This window comes from Xiphophorus hellerii, chromosome 20 (genome assembly GCF_003331165.1).
Source record: "Xiphophorus hellerii strain 12219 chromosome 20, Xiphophorus_hellerii-4.1, whole genome shotgun sequence".
NCBI lineage: Eukaryota > Metazoa > Chordata > Actinopteri > Cyprinodontiformes > Poeciliidae > Xiphophorus > Xiphophorus hellerii.
In genome coordinates, this window is record NC_045691.1 from 26473983 (window position 1) to 26492469 (window position 18487).

Consider the following 18487-nt stretch of genomic DNA (forward strand, 5'->3'; position numbering starts at 1 on the left):
AGTAATTAGATTTTTTTTTTTTTAGTGGTTTTAAAAGAAACCTCTAAAATAGTTTCCTTTAAAGCAAGAATAGAATGATCCTTTATTGACCCATGGTGAGAAAATGTAGATATCTATCTTTAACAAATGTCCAAATGTCTGCTTGTTCCTTTAGATTTAGAACAAGCGTGAACTTTTTTTGTGTGTTTTGTTTTGTTTTTGATTTGTTTTTATTTTTGGAATGCTGTGTTATCAGAATATTAGCACCTCTGGAAATAAGTTCATGAATGTTTTCAGTGTATTTCCATGTCATTAAACAAGCACAAGCGGTATGAGTAGAAATTCTCTCTCTGAACATGCTCGTTTAGTATTTGAACGCAGAAAAATGAAGATACAATTTTATAAGCTCGTAACAACGAGGAAAATTTTTTTGCTGGGTTTCCGACTTGCAAGTAGAGTGGACCATTACATCTGTCCCAGATCCAAACTCCCACAACCAGCGGCGTAGGAAGCGGGGGGGACGGGGGGGACATGTCCCCCCCAATATTGAAGCCAGGTGGATATGTCCCCCCCAAAAAATTGTACCGCAAAATATTGAATTTTGACATTTTTTTAACTAGCGTGCTTTTATTTTGAAGGCGCAGCATCGCGTTACGTCACGGTACTCCCCCTCCCCTCTCTGAACTGCTGAGTGAGCACTCAGAAGGGAGGGAAACAGCGACACAGAAGTCAGAAACTTGCGAATGAGGTAAAATGGTCTGTCGGGAATGCTGCTATGAATATTGCTTATTTATAACGTCTTGTTGTCAGTTCACTTTCATATATAGGAACTGAATCTTTTTGGTTTAATCATCTTAGTCTTGGGATGATCACTCATCCAATATTTAACTGCTAACTTTCTCTAGACGTTTGCTACGCTAGCCAAAATGTCTTTTTTTTATATATATATATCTCATTTCAGTACAATGCCACCACCAACTAAAAGGCTGAAACAGCAGCAGGACTTACTCAGCTTTTTTAAAAAGAGTAACGTCAGTGTGAGTAACAGTCACACAACACAAGGGCAACACCTGTGTTGCCCTTGTGTTGAAATTAGCCCGGTCTGGGCGTGCGTTTTACGAGGATTTTTTATTTTTTGCGTGGTTTTGCTTCGCCGAAATGGACAGATATTATACCTGCCGCGCTCCTGATCGTTAGTTAAAACCACAGGGAGAGTTAATTTTAATTCTTAGCAGCGGCTAACCAACAAATTAACTTCTGCACCTTTATTTCCTCAAATAAACTGCTGGCTCCTCTTTTTAGACTATAAATAGATTAACACAACATTGACAACTCTGTAGTTTTCTCTGTTCTGTACTGCAAACTGGAATTAAAGGCGCCATTTCTACCAAAGGTCTGGACAGACTGGCGACCTGTCTAGGGTGTACCCCACACCAGAACCTCCCGACCCCACTAAGGGACAAGGGTGTACAGAAAATGGAAGGATAGATGGATTTCTACCAAAGGTTTAGAATGCGTTTTTGAACCAGATGCTTCAAAGCGCCCTGTCCATAATTCTTCAACACACTGTCAGCTCCCTGTCAGAAAGACTTTAGTTCAGAGTCCATAAGATAATACTCTGAAAGGATTTTAATGGATTTATTTTATTTGCCTCTGCGATTAACTCTGCGCGTAAAGTCTGTAATGTGACAAATAAAATGTTTTGTTTGATTTAAAATTGGCCATGTTAGGCTCAAGAGCTGTACCTCATTTCTGAAACCATCTCATATGTTTAGGAGCAACAATGCAGGGACAGCACAAAGGAGACAGGAAAAGGAGAGGATAGTGCAAACGGGCTAGAGGCAGGAAGTCAGAGTGAGGGAGAGACAGGAGTGGAGCAACAGGTAAGATAGAGTAACTCATACGAGTAGATACTTCATGAGAGTCCACAAAAAAAGTTGAAAATTTTAATCTTTTGCTTGTAGTAAGTGTAGTTCAGGGGCATTGAGTGACATTGTAACTTTTCCTTCTAGGGAGTTCAGACTAGGGACACACAGCTGAGAGACTCTGAAGTCAGTGGACAGAGAACAGAGCCAAATCAGCCACATCCAAAATTCATAGACCCTCAAGCTCTAGCCAACAGAACTTTACATTTCCAAGGAAAGTGGTACAAGGAATTTCCCTGGCTACATTATGATGCAGTGAAAAATGGCATTTTGTGTTTTTATTGCATGGCAATTTACCAGGACAAACTCACACCATTTGGTGCAAAATCCGAACCCGCCTTTATCACTTCTGGATTTAAAAATTGGAAATTTGTACATAAAGATAAACTTGATTTACTGGACAAGAAGTCAGTTTGCAAGCAATTTGTGGCTGCAAATGAAAGGCGGAAAAAACATTTTGGCTCTTTTGCCTAAGCCAGTGTTTGCCATCCTTTTATGTTTCCGGCACATTTTTGGCGAATTATAAATGCATGGCTGTAAAGTGCAATTGTTCAGAAGCACAGAGGTGTTGATCTCTACCTAGGGTTATGTGGCCTATAATCTCTGTGCTAACTGCTTTTCCAACAGTTAAAGCACACTGTAGTCAGTGAGTTAAAAAGCTTGTCTATTAAATGTGTATTTATTGTTGGTAAATATTTCTTCATTTTTGATTTGGTTTAATTAGTCATACAGTTCGACAAACTGAATAAGCATATTTTGATTGATTTTCTTTTCTTCTTTTACTTAATGTTAAAAGTGTGAATAATTTGTTCACTACATTGTCTGTGAGGGCTCTTTCATCTCAGAATTTTGTTTAATCAAAGAGATGGTTCTATGGTCAGTCAACCTATATAAATTCATTTTTGACCATTATTGCAAGTTTGACAAAATAAAACATATCAAACTTTGCACTTGTGTGGCCTACTGAATTGTTTTTAATCCAACTGAAATATTTGATTTTCTAGTGTGTATGCGGACACTAAATATGCCAAGGGCTGAAGCCCTTGAAAGACATCTCCCTTTGCTTAATAAAAGACTCCAGTCATTTTGTTTGGTGATATGCTCACATCTTATGAACAAATGCATTATGTAAATTTTAAATGCATTATTTTTGCAAGACACAATTTATAAAGGAATAAAGTAAAAGATTAAATAGCCTTTTTTTTAAGTAGCGTACTTAAGATATATTTCTGTTGAATATTTACGAATCTCAGATTTCCGACATGTGTCCCCCCCAATTGTAAACTTATTCCTACGCCCCTGCCCACAACTGAGACAATCTGAACACAGCAAATGCAAATGGTCGCACTCAAAAGAACTCTTTGTTAGTTTCTTTCTGTGTTATCTCACCCGAGTTATGAAAGTTTGTAAAGTTTTGTTTTCGAGGGGGTAGCGTTTATCCTGAGTAAATGTGTTACCACAGAAGAGCAAAAGCATTTCTGCAGGTGTAAACTACATCTAAAATAACTTTGATCGCTATTGGCTTAAATTGTAAACATCTTTATAATGTCTATGTTTCTAGACTACATCTACCACGTCATATCTGCAAAAGGCAAATTTGTGCTACTAAGTATTACATGTAGGGAAGGCTTTAGGCGACAGGTCGGCGGTATTTCCCCTCCAGTTTCAGAGCAGTCCAGTACAGTACAGGTTTTTCTTTGTGCTTAAAGAGACAAAAGCAGGTGCAACTAGCACCATGAAACGATGAGCCAATGGGAGGACCCGCTTCAACAGTTGTGTATGAAGAGTCCACGCTCATTGGCCAACAGTTGTGCTGGGGGGTGGAGTCATATCGTTTGGTATAAATACTCCTAGCACGGTTTCTCGTCATGACTACAAACCGGCTAGGTGTGCTGGCTGTTGACGGCTTACACGCGGCGTGAAGCGCGGATTCCTACAGGTTGTCGCAACTTTTTTTTTTCTTTCTTTCTTTCTTTTTTTTTTTTTTTGTGTAATTTTACCAGAGTCTACAGAGAGCGAAAACAAAACGGCGTCGCTCCACTAGAGATTTAGAGCGTGGGGTTGTTTTTTTTTTTTGATGTCGGCGGAACTGTTGAGCGCTTAGTGTACTAGTTACTCTGTGTGCCTCGGTCCGTCTCTCCGGCTTGACCAATGCTCCTGCATCAGTACATGAACGGATCCCTGGAAGTCATGCCTCCCACGCCGGTCCAGAAAGACACCACGTTCACTAAAATCTTCGTCGGCGGGCTGCCGTACCACACGACTGACGCCTCGCTCCGAAAATACTTCGAGGCTTTCGGGGACATCGACGAGGCCGTTGTGATAACTGACAGGCAGACCGGTAAATCCAGGGGCTACGGCTTTGTAAGTATGAACAACACGGACACACACACGCACTCGTTTTTGCTTAGCTCCATCAAACCTGGCTTTTTTTTTTTTTTAACTTATCATCCTAGTTTCTGTCAGTTTGTAAAAAGTTGTTTTCTGGGTCATTGGCTATAGAACACGTTTAAAGTCTGAAGTCACTCGTGCAGACGTCGCAGGCTTAAACGCATAATTGCGCAGCATCTTTGTTTTTGTCTTGTTGCCTGGTTGGCTGTTCTTTTCGATTAATGAGGATGAGGGATCACAAAAGTTGATGGGTAACTAAGAAGATTATATTTCAGCATATGTCTAATGTCCACTCCTCATTTATAACCCCCCCCACCTCCCGTCAACCCTGAGCAGCCCCAGCTTATTGCTCTGGAAGTGTGTATTTAGTGTGTGTGTGTGTGTGTGTGTGAGAGAGAAAGAGGCTGGACTCTTTGCTTGCTTTATATGGTTATTTCAGAGCACTGGGGAGGTTGACCTTGCACACTCTGGCTTTCCATTGTCAGGAACCAGAAGACATGATTTACATCACAGTTCAGGCTGCTGAAAAGGGGACATTAACATGCATGCTAGAGTTTCCAGAAAAATCTCTTCAGATGTAGTTTTTCTGCTATAGAACAACCTGTCATGGTCGGTTTAAATGATTTAATCGGGTTAATGTCGATAGCTAATCAACGCTGAAATATTTGCAAGTGCTCTTCATTCTGACTCTGCATGTCAATAATGACCCCATCAGTTTCGATAAACTATTGCCCCCCAATTTATACCCTCATTTTGTACCACTACATTGCTGTTTTGTCCATGTTTACCTCCAATATGTACCCTGTCCATGTGGTACCAGTTTGTTTGCCTCCATAGTTGGGTATGTTGATGAATTATGAGCAGTCCATTTTGTATGCTTCCATTGTAAATTTCCTGGAAACTCCAGGGGGGTCAAAATATATAATATCTGCAAAATACTCAAAACCCGCCCTACAAAAACTTGTAGCTGTCTTCTTTTAATAGTTTGAACACTAAATATACCTCAATATGCATTAATGTGCACATTGGAAACGCTTCAGCCAATCAGCAGGAAGAAAATTAAATTGGGCGCCTGGATTGGCTGAGTTGCAAAGTATTACTTCGGCTATGTATTTCGGCTACCGAAACCTGTGTCTTTTGCCTGTTTTTAGTAGAAACATAAGCAACTTGGCAAATTATCGGCAACTAATTTGGAGATTATTTCCACAGGAAAGTCCGCGACTGGGTGAATCCACGGATACCGAATAGATGTGGCTCTGCGGTCCATATAGTTTTGGTTATGGTCCCCTTTTTGGGCTAGTTGAGTGAAATATGACAGGTTGTGCATCACAATCGAACCAAAACGGCAATCGGAGCAAAGTGAGTTCCTACTGCTTGATGTCGCTGGACTCGTTTAACCGCGTTTACTTACAGCATGAGGAGACGGTTGAAAATGACGTTGGATCCTGATTCTCAAAGCAGGAATCAAAATCAAACGCTGGAGGTTGGACTCGACGGGATCGCTATGTCAATATCTAATAAAAGTGGCTGCCAATGGTTACTAATGCAACCTGATCAGGCTGATGTGTGATCTTTGTGATGCCATCCAGCCAAATGCTGACAAACGGGAACCATTTTTGTTTTGGGTTCTTCTTTTTGTTTTTCTTCTTTTTTCAGTGAAATCCTGCTGTGGAAATCCATACTTCGTTACCCAGCTTTCATGTCAACTTTTCATGTTCCAGTTTTAGAAACTGATTACATTTTCTTTGATCTAGTCTCTCTGGACCAATGAAATCATCCTAGCATTTTTAGCTGCTCCTTGTTATCCCAGTTCTTGGAGTACTGTGGGAAAATGACTCTTGTTTATAATTCCATAACTTCAACAACTTCTTCTTTTTAAAAACAACACAAAAAAAAAACTCGAAATGATCCAAGATTCTTTGCAATACCGGGTTTTTATCTGCGTTAATAGGTGATTTATCTGGTCCCCGGGAGATGAAACCATAAAGAACAGAAGCAGCAGTTGGGGAGGAAAAAAAAAAATGCAAATATTTACCAGAACTTAGCAGAGACGCTTCAGCTCGGCTGTCTGATCGGGCCAAAGAAGGAGTGGAAAACGGTTCCGTGTACCTCTAAAGGGGAATTGGAAGACAATTGTTCCTTGTTTACACGTAAGCTGATGAAAGTCGGAGGGGGATGCTGTCCGGTGAGTCGAGCAGGTACCGACCGGCTTTCTGTCGGTGGGCCGGCGTTTCAGGTTAAACGGGCTCTTCGTCAAACGGTGCGGGTTGCTTCCAGGGATTTTAACCTCACCGGTTTTTGCTCCTTTTTGTTTTGTTTTTGCTTTTTTTTTTCTGTCTGGCTTGAAACAAGAAGGAGCCTGAAGCTAAGTGCACTTTTTTTTCTTTTCTTTTTTTTTTTTTTTGTCTTAAACACACTTCAGAGGTGGATTAGCGGACCCCCACCTCCCAGCACCACCCTAACCCCGCAGCAAGGCGCGTCACTGTAAACACAGCCTGTTTCCTTCCTGTGTATTCACAACACAGGCGCCGCAGTGGGCTTTGTTCCCAATAAGCCTCACCGTAAAAGATGCAGAGTGTCCTCCGAAACTATTCAGCTCCGTGTTCTCGGATCGGGTCGGATCATGTGCGGAGGAGACGGAGAACTGGCAGGGATGTGGCAATCGAGGCAGAAGGGCTCATCTAATGCCAGGAGGGAGCCGGGGGGAAGGGGTGGGGTGGGCTAATACCAATCTCCTTATTTTGTTCCTAATTGGATAAGCTCCTTGTTGGCCAGATCCATATTTCAGCAGCTCTGCCCATGTCTGAGTGGCAGTCATAGGCTGGCTACTGCTGCTGTGGGCATTTTTTATTTATTTATTTGTTGCCTCAGGGGTAGTTTCCTGTTTTTCTTCATATGAACGGGCCCAAACTAAGTGAGAAGATCAGGGTGCACTGGGGTTTCTAATAAGTTGCCATTTCAAAAGTACTAAAATCCGAACCACATCTTTCCTATGATTTAAATTCAATCTGAGATGGCAGAAAAAGCACAGTCTGTCAGCTGGCTGAAAGAAACTGCTGTATTTTTGACAAAGTGTGTCTTTTTTTGACGCATATCCAGCCACAAATAACCAGTTTTAGTATAGAAACTCAAGAAGAGCCACCCAATGCAATTTTCTACACCGGTTGTCAAGCTAAAGGCTGCTGGTACCGGAGCAGTTAGCCCGATTTCTGAACAAGCAAACATCAGGGGGTTTTTTAACTGGTCTTTCTTAAAGTGGACCAGTTGAAATCCTGTTGCACATGTTTTGTTTTTTTCTACGACGCTAAACCATGATTGATTATCAGTTGCGTCTGTGGTTGCCAGGTGACGATGACTGACCGAGGAGCCGCAGAGAGAGCCTGCAAGGATCCCAACCCCATCATAGACGGTAGAAAGGCCAACGTCAACCTGGCGTACCTGGGCGCCAAGCCCCGCAGCCTGCAGACAGGTGAGATACAGAGGGGCTGCGCAGAGCTCAGGCTAGCTAGAAAGTATAGGGGTGGGGAGTACTGCGTCTTTGCAGACAGTGATGAGTGTTGAGGTCTAACAGTTCCACAATTCAACAATTTTGCAGTAAATATCTATGTTTTTACATTTTTTTAAATGTATAATGACTGTAGTAAGTAGAACAGATAACTGTGTAGATAAAACACATATGTTTTAATTCACAATAAAATTATTAAATGTGTAATTATTCATAAAAATGTAAATTCATTTGGTTGAAATGATGTGTAATTATGCTGGTATTTAATTATGAAATATGTCCTGTGCTACAGAGCTTGAATCTGAACAGTCACTGTGGTTTGTTAAGTAGAGCCTAGCATTTGATTGGCTAATCTGTGCGTTAATCTGCATGTTTAGCAGTGTTAGCTCTACACACTGAGACTGATGGATAGAATAAGTGACAATGTTCTGCAGCACAGGAAAATGAAATGAGTCAATAAATACTGGAATACCTGCAATACATTTGATTTCACCACAATAACATCAAATTAATGGTTTTAACATTTTATGTAATTTTTAATGAAATACTGAATTTTTAAAATCATTTTAATGATTTATTGCAATGTGACATTTTACGGGGTGTCTATGCATCCTTAAAAAGTGTTACATTTATGTATCTACAAGTAAGGCCTTAAAATGTCTTAAATTTATTTTAAAAAGTAAGTTGGCGTTAAATATGTTAATCACAGGTTTTAAATTTTGTCGTGGCAGGACTATTTATTCTTTTATTTTCTGGTTTGTTTTTCCCACGCCGCTTTTCTCAGGCAAATCATATCATTATCAAGGTTTGAGTCGCACCCAGACATTTTTATTCCATGCGGCTATCGCTAATTAGCTTCCGACACACTCTTGATAGCTAGCTAGAGAGCTAGCTTTATTGCATCCATCATGAGTAAGTGTAAATTTATCGCCGGTGGGCTGGATGAAGTTCATCGTCGCCGCCAACTCACTTCTGTCGTCAACCCAAACGATGATGTGGGCATTCTGCGCAAAACAAATTCTTTTGTACATTTCTGTCATGATGCAGGTCTTAAGTTTCACTTTTAAAAAGCCTTAAATTTGTTGATGAAACCTGAAAACCCTTGTTTTATCCCATCAGTGCAGCAGGTAGGGGTGGGTGACATAATGGGGGACATAAAGTTTTATCACGGTATTTTGTGGTAGCATTGTGATGATAATCAAAGTAACAATAGGAACTATTTGTTGCTACTTTTTTAGGTAACTACATGGGTGTGACAGCACAGCATCGATAGCCCCACAAACACAAACACCGCTCTTGGAAAAACACACCATTTCTATGGGACATCGATCACATCCAAAAGTGCGATTTGCATCTCTAAAACGCAAACAGTAACTTCATTTATTCATATTTATTGATGCTCCATCATTGAACAAACATTGGAGAAAAACAAAACAGACAGAATTTATTGTGACTATTGTAAATCAAAAATCTTGTACGAAATTTCTGCCGATAAATGATAGACATTATGATAAATGCCCATCGTCCCTAGCAGCAGGTATAATGGAGAGAAAGCGTCTGACAGGGCTGCTGGACGCCTAATTGTTAAAAAACTGGCTGTTTTGCAGGCTAACAGACAAACTGTTGCTGTTTTTAATTTGCCGGGTCACATGATCACAGCCTGCAGCTCCATCTAGGAACTCGCATACCTCGGATTTAAGCGACAAATGCCACGCAGCTCTGAAACGGCGTATATGTTTTCTTTGCTTGCTTTCTGGAACATTTGAAATATTTCTTCCATGGTAGGCTGGAAACAGGCCGTGCCTCTGTGTCTCAGTGCCCTCTGTGCATTGTTCTCTGCTCCTCCTCTGTAAATGCAGATGTGTGTCTGACAGCCATCCTCCTCTCTTCTCCCTCTCTCTCTTCCAGGCATATCCATCGGAGTGCAGCCCATCCACCCGGCACTCATCCAGAGGCAGTATGGGTAAGTGAGCAGGGAGTGGGCGCTTGTTATGCTCTCTGCTATTATGCCACCGGGCTGCTATTTCTTTGACAAAACGCAGCCTCTGGAAAGCACACGCCAGTTCCAGTGTCTACACGCAACTCCAGCTGCCCCTCCATTAGCATACATCGAGTCCCGTCTGGGGCGAGGAGGCCGTAGAGATCTCCGTGGTAATGGACGCGCGATCCAGAGGTGAACGTGTGACTCACTCGTTAACCTCCGTAAGGGGCCTCCTGACTCGTGGTCCGGCCCGAGCAAGCTCCGTCACCGACGGGGGAGTTCTATCAGCGTTGTGGAAAATGGGGGGCGGGAAAATCCACAGAGTCTGGAAGCCACGGTCGGCCGAGCAGCTAACGACCATTTCACTGTTATGACTCTTCTGACTCCCCCTGCAGCTCTCAGATATCAAGCTCCAAGCTGCAGCCCAAGGCCTGTTTGGATTTTACATGCACAGCCTCCTTTTCTGTTAGAAGAGCAGGAGTTCAGGAAGTTAATCGGAGTGAGTTGTTTGGCCTTTGTCGTTGTGGTTGCGTGAAATTCCAAGTCGCTTAATCTGCTAGCAAATAAAGTTAAACAGTAAGAGCATAAGTTACTTATCAGTATCAAGTTTAAATGTTGTTTTTTTATTTTTCTGGTTGTAGAGTAAATTGATTTTAAATTTAGCAATTTAGTTTCAAACTAACATAATGAAAAACGTCATCTTAAAAAAATGTAATCTTATCATAATGCAGGGTTTCCCCCAGAAAACTTGCTACGCCCGGTGCTCGAGGTGCTCGGACAGTCATCCAGCTGGCCGCCATGTTTTTGAGTTAACATGGCGGCCTCCCCTCCCCTTCTTCTGCGTTATTGGAAGACTGGAAGATTGAAACCTAAACACCTACTATAAAGTCTTTAAAAAAGGCAATAATAATAAAAAAACCCAACTAAAATAAATAAATAATGCTAAGCCTGTTGTGGGCACAAGTAAAGCCAGACTTGTAATACACAGTGGGAAACCTTAAAAATGTTACTTATTTCAGTAGTTTTGTTGAAAAATGGACACAGTTTATATAGATTTATAACAGAGGGATCTATTTAAGGTGTTTATTTCTGTTCATCTCGATGATCGCAGCTTGCAGCGAATGAAAATTAGAATACTGCTGAAAAACAACTTGTTCTAACTCTGAGGAGTTGGTTTCCAAATGAAGTGTAAAATCTACTCTGAAAAACCGACTTTGGACCACCGAGTCACAGTCCGGTTCTTTTTCTCCACTTCAGAAAGTGACTTAATACGAGGAATCTCCACAGAACTGCTGACAGGTTCTGATTTTCCCTTTTGCTCCTTCCTCTCTGCTTCCCACCAACATGGCTGGATCAGGACTTGTATAGCACCTCCAATAACCAGCTTCTTTACCAAAAACCTTTTTGCGGGTTACCCTTCTTGTGGAGGGTGTGGGATAGTAACTCTTCCTTTCAATAAGTTATTAATTTTATTTATTGTAGAGGGTAATAACCAGAATTTTTGAGAAAATCTCGTTTTGGTTGTTGCTGCAGCCTATAATTAGCAAAGTTAGCTAAAATAAACAATTTTCTATGTGAAACCAGCCTATATAATTTTTAAACTCCCCTTTTCTGAATACAGTGAAATTAAACTTTTTGGTTTGTATTGAGATGGTTGTAGTAACGTCTGATGAAGAGCTTTAAAAGGATGAGATGTTCATAGAATTCCACAAATAAGTAAAATTAGAAAAAAAGAGAAAAAAAAAAACTTGGCAGGATTTTGTCTCTGCTTAAATTAGCTGGAGTCCCACTAGGAACACGTCCCATCAGGTTCCAAAACCTCAGGGGGGAGGACAAAGGAAAGTCCCGTCCATGTCAACGTCCCGCCGGTCCAGAGAGGGTTGGACAAACTCTGAATGTTTCCTGTGTTTTGCTCGACTTCTGTCTGAGGCGTGTGACCAACAGGTGCTGCTCCCCTCCACCCTCAGTAACTCCACCCTCCATAATCTCCTGTGACCACCGCCCCTGAGACGTTCCAAGGCTCGCCCAACACCTGTCCTCCCGAGGTTCCTCTGCACGGCTCGAGTGTTGGACACGGAGACGTTGCTAAGGATGCAGATTGCACAAGGGGGGGGGGGGGGGCTTTTCTTTCCTACCTCCCCCTCCCCCGACCCCACGACGCTTGTGGACATATGGCGAGAGGAAGACGGGGTGTTGAGCAGGATTTTGAGCTGTGCGCTGATGCTGCATGTAGAGACTACTGTGGATAAGGTGTGGACTGTAAGGGAGGGGTGGGCCGACGGGGTCACCGGAGCTGCGGCCTTTGTAGACGACTCATCTCTCGTCACGAATCGACTCCTTCCCTCCATCCTGTTGGATTCTTGCCACTTTTTTTCTTTGTTTTTCTTCTTCCATTAGAGTCCTCCCTCCATTTCTGAATCCGATGGAGTCTCTGAAAACCGACACCTCTGTGAGACTTGGAGGGGGATTGAGAAGTAGAATCAAAGGGGGGGGGGAGAGAAGAAGATCCTCTGACTTAATGTTTAATGAGGCGCTTCCATGGTAACTCGCCTCTACAGGTGTCAAATAAAACACCTTTGTCCCCCCCTGCCGCTCCCCATTCAAAGAACCGTTGCAGTTCTTCCGGGGGGAGACGTTTTAAGAGGTGGGCTTTACCTCATCCACACCAACCCAGTTCAGTCTTGCCTGGTTTCACACTTCACGTCGCATCGAGTCATGCGCTGGAGACCATCCGTGAGATATTTAGCTGCTTGGTGCGACGTCTCTTAGGCATTTTCCTTTTTTTCCCCCCAGCACCTCATTATGTTTCTCCCCTCATTGACGAACGCTCCAGCCTGTAGACTGGCTCGCTCTTTGCCAGCCAGCGTTTTCTGGCGAGCCCGTCTCTCCGGTGTCCCGGCCTGCCACTCAGCGCCCCGCTATGACCAGCCGTCAGCAGAAATCCAGCTTACCAACAATATTCCGGCTGTCATCTATGGCCTCTCTCCCATCGTTTTTGTTTTTATTTTTTACTTGTTTACGCAGCATGCTTGGCATCTCTGCTGCCCCCTGGACTCGCTGTGATCCAATCCCTGCTTTTTCTTCTCGTCTTTTATTCCTGCACCAGAGCAGCGGTCCACCATCATCCTGTCTTACGCAAGGTTGAGGTCGTTTAGAGTTGGCGCGAGGGCTTTCATGCCCCGCAGCCAATGACGTTCAGTCGTCTCCCAAGGCTGAAGTGTGGATGAAGCTCCCCAGTGGTGGGATTTTTACTTCCTCTGAAGCCCCTATTGTCCATTGCCTGTATGTTCCCTTCACTTCTCATTTACTTTTGTTTAGTACACAATTCAAATGTTCATGCACTGTTTAACACATCCTTGTTTCTCGTTTTTATTTTTTTGCTTTTGTAGATTTTTATATGGGCATTTAAGGTCTAACTCTCCTTTCAGTTGCACGAGGATTCACGTTGACCCCAAGCCTCTTTTTTTTTTTATTTGTGTGCAAATTAATCACTTTAATTTCATTTTTATGCCACGGTTGCCCTCTGCTGCCAGCTGACCAAGTGCACCAGTTCAGGATCAGGTGATGCCCTCAGTTTGGGAAAATATCTGCCCACACTCTCCTGCCTCCCCTCAGCCAGCCTCTCTACAAGGTGCCAGTGACGGCTTGAGAGTGCAGTGCAGTGTGCTGTGATGGACTGGAGTGTCTTATCTTTTTTTTTTTTTCCCTCTCCTGTTTGTGTGATATGAACTGAAGAGCTTATGCTGACTGCGGTGTGACTCTTTCCCTATTATGGCATGGTTTGGGGGTTTGCAGTGGTAACTGGTGTGTGAGCAGAGGTAACGGAGCGCGTTTGTGTGCGCAGGAAGTATGTAAAGCGAGTACATCCTTATCCAGTGCCTTGGGAGTTTTGTACTCTGCATTTTTCACAACTTGTTGGATTACAGCCACAGGCTTCAGTGGGTTTTATGTGATGGACCAAACTGATGACGCATTCTGAAGTGGTGAGAAAATGATATATGGCTTATCAGGGCTGGGCAATGTGGTGTAAAAATTAAATCTGATTACTTTCATATCAAATCCAATTTTATTTCTTGCCTTTTTTTCCTAAAAAAAAAAAAAAAAAGAATGACAAAAAAATTTTAGTAGATTATTATTATTTATCATTTTTCATTTTCAATCATCCCCATGTGTGAGTTGACCTAAATGCAAATAAATAGCTGTAAAACATGCTTGACCAACAAGCTTAGGTATTGGATGTGATGACATCACTCTGAACTATATTTCCTATATTTTCTATATTTGTCACCCAGCCCTAGTCGACACATTATTTGTGTCAAACTAATAACTAGGACTGGTTTAGAAATTTTATAAATTCTAAAGAGTTTTTTTTTTCTCATTTGAGCAGAACACCACATTGTATGTACTTACTGTGTCCCAGGCAGACTACAAATGGACATTTTGGTTTATAATCATATACAAAAATGGATACATCTCTGAAACTCCTCCAGAGTCATTATGGCTGTTTATGCCTCCTGGCTGTTTCTCTGATTATCATTATTATCACTACTTTGTGTTGGTCTACCACCTAAAATTCCAATAATACGTTGAAGTTGCTGGCCGTAATGCGACGACGTGGAGAAACACCAAGCAGCATAACTTCACAAGGCGCTGTACATGCATGCTTTGATTTCGTAGGTGACTTTCATAAGCAATATTTATCTAATGGGACCTGTTTGCAGCGGCAAAACGGTGAAGCCGAGTTGACTTTGATGGTTCCTTGTATGCAACTGAAGGGTGACATTTTTTTGTTTGGTTTTTTTTGCCACCTTAGCTCTCCGTGTTGTTTTTGCTCCAAGTCTGTAATGTCAAGGGTTCAAGATGTCTCTAGAGCCAGATCCGTCAACTCCTTGATATGCAGCGTTGGTCAACCCTACCTGCTTTGTTAGGGGGGAGTAGGAGTGGGGAACGCTTTTTATATTTTAATCTCACCTGAAAAACATTTCTCTTTCTTCTGTGGATAAACGCTGTTCATCCACCAACCACTCCCACCCAGCAGCCACCGGTCCTGATCAGCTCCCCAGCCACCACCACCACCTGTGAGACTGTGAGACTGTGTGTGTGTGTGAGGCAGAGTTACAAACTGATTGAGAACTGAAAGAGTCACTTCTGCCCTCCCTTAAAGCACTTCCCCTTTTTTTTTTTCTTCTTTTTCCCCCCTCCCGTTTCTGTGTGTGTGTGTGTGTGTGTGTTCAGAGGGTGAAGAGCAGCAGCTGTTAAAACATTGCTGATGCCTGAGCTTGAAAAGCTGCCAGTAACGGCTGCCTCTGTCATTTACCCCCCCACCCCCCTGCTTGTCCCTTTCGTACAGCGCAGGAGGTCCGACCCAACAGGTTTGGTGGTTGTTGTTTGTTTTTTTAACTCATTGGTTTACACAGAGAATTGAGTCACCTTTGATGCTAACCTCTTTGTTTAATTGTTTCTAGGGCTGGGCAATACTTTTTTTTTTCTTTTTTTTAAAAAAATCGATTAATCAAATATTTGGTTTTTGAAGATTTATGTTTTGGAAAATTATATATGTTTTTCCCACCAATCCACCCTTTGTGTTTCCATCGTTGAATGTCAGCACATGCAGGGTGACGATCTTCTTTGACAGTCATGTTTGGATTCTTCTGTTTATTTGCACTTTGAATTCAGGTCAACTCTACAACGAAATATTAAAGCCAGGCTAAGAATTTTATTTTATTTTTTTAATTACCAGAATAAAGTCCTAAAAATTAAAATGAGGAATGTTGGACACCTCGTGAAGTTATGCTTTGGTATAACATCATCTTTTAACACGTCAGAGTCTAATTATTATCCGGAGGAAGTCTTTGAAATAATCAAAGACTTCCTTGGCTTTAATTGGACTGTTTCCAAGAAATGCACAAACTGAGCTAATTGGATAAGTAAGCTTTTCTTTTCTCATTTAAACAATCTTTTTCGCACAATTTTACGATGTTTTTTTGTGAAATTCTTTTCTTTTTTCTTTTTTTTTCTGCTAATATTCTCATAGTGGAACAAAAATTCTCGTAGCCTGGCCCTAACCCCCCTTTCTGCGTGTCTCTGTGCAGGTTGGCCCAGCCGTACATCTACCCCCAAGCGTTCGTGCAGCCCAGCCTGCTGCTGCCCACTCAGGTGTCGGCTGCCTCGGTCGGCACCAGCCCCTACCTGGACTACAGCTCAGCCTACGCCCAGTACGCCCACGCCGCCTTCGACCAGCAGTACCCTTACGCCGCTTCTCCAGCCGGCTTCCTGGGCTACGGTTACGCCACCAGCCCCACAGCGTCCGCCGGCCCGTCCGCCGCCGCCACCACGGCAACAGCCACCGTGCACCCCACCTTGCCCTCCGCCACCGCCCAGGCCCCGACCTTCCTGCACTACGCCCCGCAGCAGCACATCCAGCCAGAGAGGATGCAGTGAAGTCAGAGGCGACGGGGGACGGCAGGGTGACAGGAAGTGGAAGAGGACAGAAGAGCTGACCCCTTTAGGGTACCACCGCTGTCGTCAGCAGCAGGTTTCAGGAAAAACAATGTCGGGATTATTGCACTATACGACTAAGATGGGCTGCTTGCTCATTGGTACAAGGGGAGGGAGGACTGCTGGGAGTACAGGAGGGGAAGCCGAACCAGCATACAGTATGTGGTTGCTTCCAAGGGCTTCCAGAACATGACACTTCAATTTTTTATCATTATTATTATTATAATTAATATTATTTTATTGTTCTCTATTATTGTATTATTAATGTCTTTGTCACTATTCGTTTGCCATTATTATCCATGTTGGCGTCGTTTTGTAGCTCAATCAGCAGAGGTCATGCATGTCCTTGCTAGATATTGGTTTTTTTATTTATTTTTTTATTTTTCTCAAAGTCCAGAGCGTCTTGGCTGGACACGGCAGACATTTTGAAGATGCTGAGGGGACGTTCATGTTAGTCTTTTTTATTTGTTTTTTGTTTTTTTCTATGACGGCGATAGAGAAACGCAGCAGAGCTCTGCCTCACCAACAGACTTCCACAACGCAGGAACACCAGGAGAGATTTCAACTCAGAGAAGCGACTGCACAGCTTTTTTTTTTTTTACTCCCCAATGCTTGATTTCAAGGGGCCTTAATAAATGGATATAAAACAAAGAGAATCTCCAGATAATTTTTTCCTGTGCCTCTCCACTCTAAACCAAGTTTAAGGACAGAGAGCCCCTTTTGTAACTGAGCTAACTTCGATTTGATGTAGATAATCATAAACAGTATCGGGGGTGAGGAGCTGTGTGTATCGATGAGGTCGCTGACACTGAGCAAAAACACCAGTGTTTTTATTTCTGTTTCTGTACTGAGATGGTTGGACTGTTGCTCCATGTACAGCACATTCAGATGTCGTCACCTGCATTTTTCAATATTTATACATAGGTATTTATAAGAGGTACTAAGTTTAAAAAAAAAAACAAAAAAAAAACGTTTTCCTTTATTTTATTTTAAAGTTTGCTATTGTGATTGTAGTTGTGACGCTGACGTCATTTAACTCGCAGTCGTTTGCTGCAGATCCACAAAGTGTCGTCATTCTTTTCATCATATTACCAGTGGATCTTTGACTGGGTTCATTGGAAATTCTTCTTATTTTTTAATTTTCCAGTAAGATTGTTCTTTACAATCCTTTCAAACAAGCCATAAAGAATAAAAATTTCTACTCAAGATGCCCTCTGGTGTGTTCTTTTTTTTTTCATGATAAAGGAAACAAAAGTCACATAGAGACTATGTAAATAAGTTTAAAAAAAAATAGTGCGGCTCAACAATATTTACAGAAAAATATACACCTTTTTTAGAGCAACAGAACCATAAGTAATTTGCTGGTTGACTAGTCAGGCTAAGCTAGCTTGCAGTCTGCTGCTTTACACATTATGCAAGCTGATCTTCTGGAGTTTTAATAAAGTTTACAATAACTTTTAGCTTCTACACTAACTGCTGGTGTCTTTAGTGGTGGCAAATATTTCATAACAGCTGAATTTGTCACGCAGCATGCTGTCGGTGTGCAGCAACTCAGAGGTTATAGGGTGCAGTTATACGTGTTTGTTATCAAGGCTGTCAGGAGCAGCACATCAGCCAGGGGGAGGGGGCCCAGACCCTTTTTTTATCAAGCCACAACACCACCACCACCACCTGCCAGGGAGGCTGGGTGTTCCCTTGGGCCGGCACATGACGTGGTCTTGCTAGTTTACTGAGACGTTTCTGTTTTGAAGGAATAAGGAGAGCGCTAGTAGCAAAGTTGTTAAGGGGATAAATAATCTTTTTAGACTCTAAACCCAGATTAGTTGGTCGCCGACACTGAAGGGTAGTATTACAGGTGATTAAAAAAAAAGAAAAAAGAAAATCAATTTTATTTTAAAATTTACCCTTCTTTACATTTCTACCTCGTGGGAAAACTTTTTTATATTCTGTTCTGAGTATTCAAGAAGGGGTAAATAATGTCTTTAGAAATAATGGCCCAAGTCAGAAATGGTAAAGGTGGTTGTAAAATAGCCTTTGGGTAAAACCGCCATGACGTTTTTATATCTTTGGTAGGATTGGGCAATAAATCATAAACAATGTGATAAACAGGATTGAAAATGTCCGATAAAACTAGGCTAGTTGGATCAACCGTTTGCTTTGGTTCCCTAGCAACAACCTTGTTAATGCGCACCGCAGCAGCTCTATGCT

At 42.2% G+C, this 18487-nt stretch overlaps 1 protein-coding gene across 4 annotated transcripts; it reads left to right on the forward strand.

Moving 5' to 3' along the window:
- Positions 1 to 483: 483 nt before the first annotated feature.
- Positions 484 to 17487, forward strand: LOC116710295 (RNA-binding protein 38-like). Of its 4 annotated transcripts, XM_032549279.1 has the most exons (6): positions 484 to 727; positions 941 to 1016; positions 1755 to 4268; positions 7641 to 7764; positions 9709 to 9763; positions 15874 to 17487. In XM_032549279.1, exons 3-6 carry the CDS (start codon positions 4056 to 4058, stop codon positions 16220 to 16222), a joined length of 741 nt encoding a protein of 246 aa, XP_032405170.1. In that variant the 5' UTR covers positions 484 to 727; positions 941 to 1016; positions 1755 to 4055; the 3' UTR covers positions 16223 to 17487. The 4 variants fall into 4 exon arrangements, with proteins under 4 accessions (XP_032405170.1, XP_032405169.1, XP_032405166.1 ...); XM_032549278.1 differs by having other exon boundaries at positions 484 to 1016; XM_032549275.1 differs by having other exon boundaries at positions 941 to 4268.
- The last annotated feature ends 1000 nt before the right edge of the window (positions 17488 to 18487 follow it).

What these genes read in the sequence shown, in the direction of transcription:
- LOC116710295 (XM_032549274.1), top strand. Translation starts at nt 4,056, where the DNA reads ATGCTCCTGCATCAGTACATGAACGGATCCCTGGAAGTCATGCCTCCC. An exon ending in GCCCCGCAGCCTGCAGACAG is followed by an intron (nt 7,765 to 9,708) that starts GTGAGATACAGA and finishes TCTCTCTTCCAG; the next exon opens with GCATATCCATCGGAGTGCAG. An exon ending in CTCATCCAGAGGCAGTATGG is followed by an intron (nt 9,764 to 15,873) that starts GTAAGTGAGCAG and finishes GTCTCTGTGCAG; the next exon opens with GTTGGCCCAGCCGTACATCT.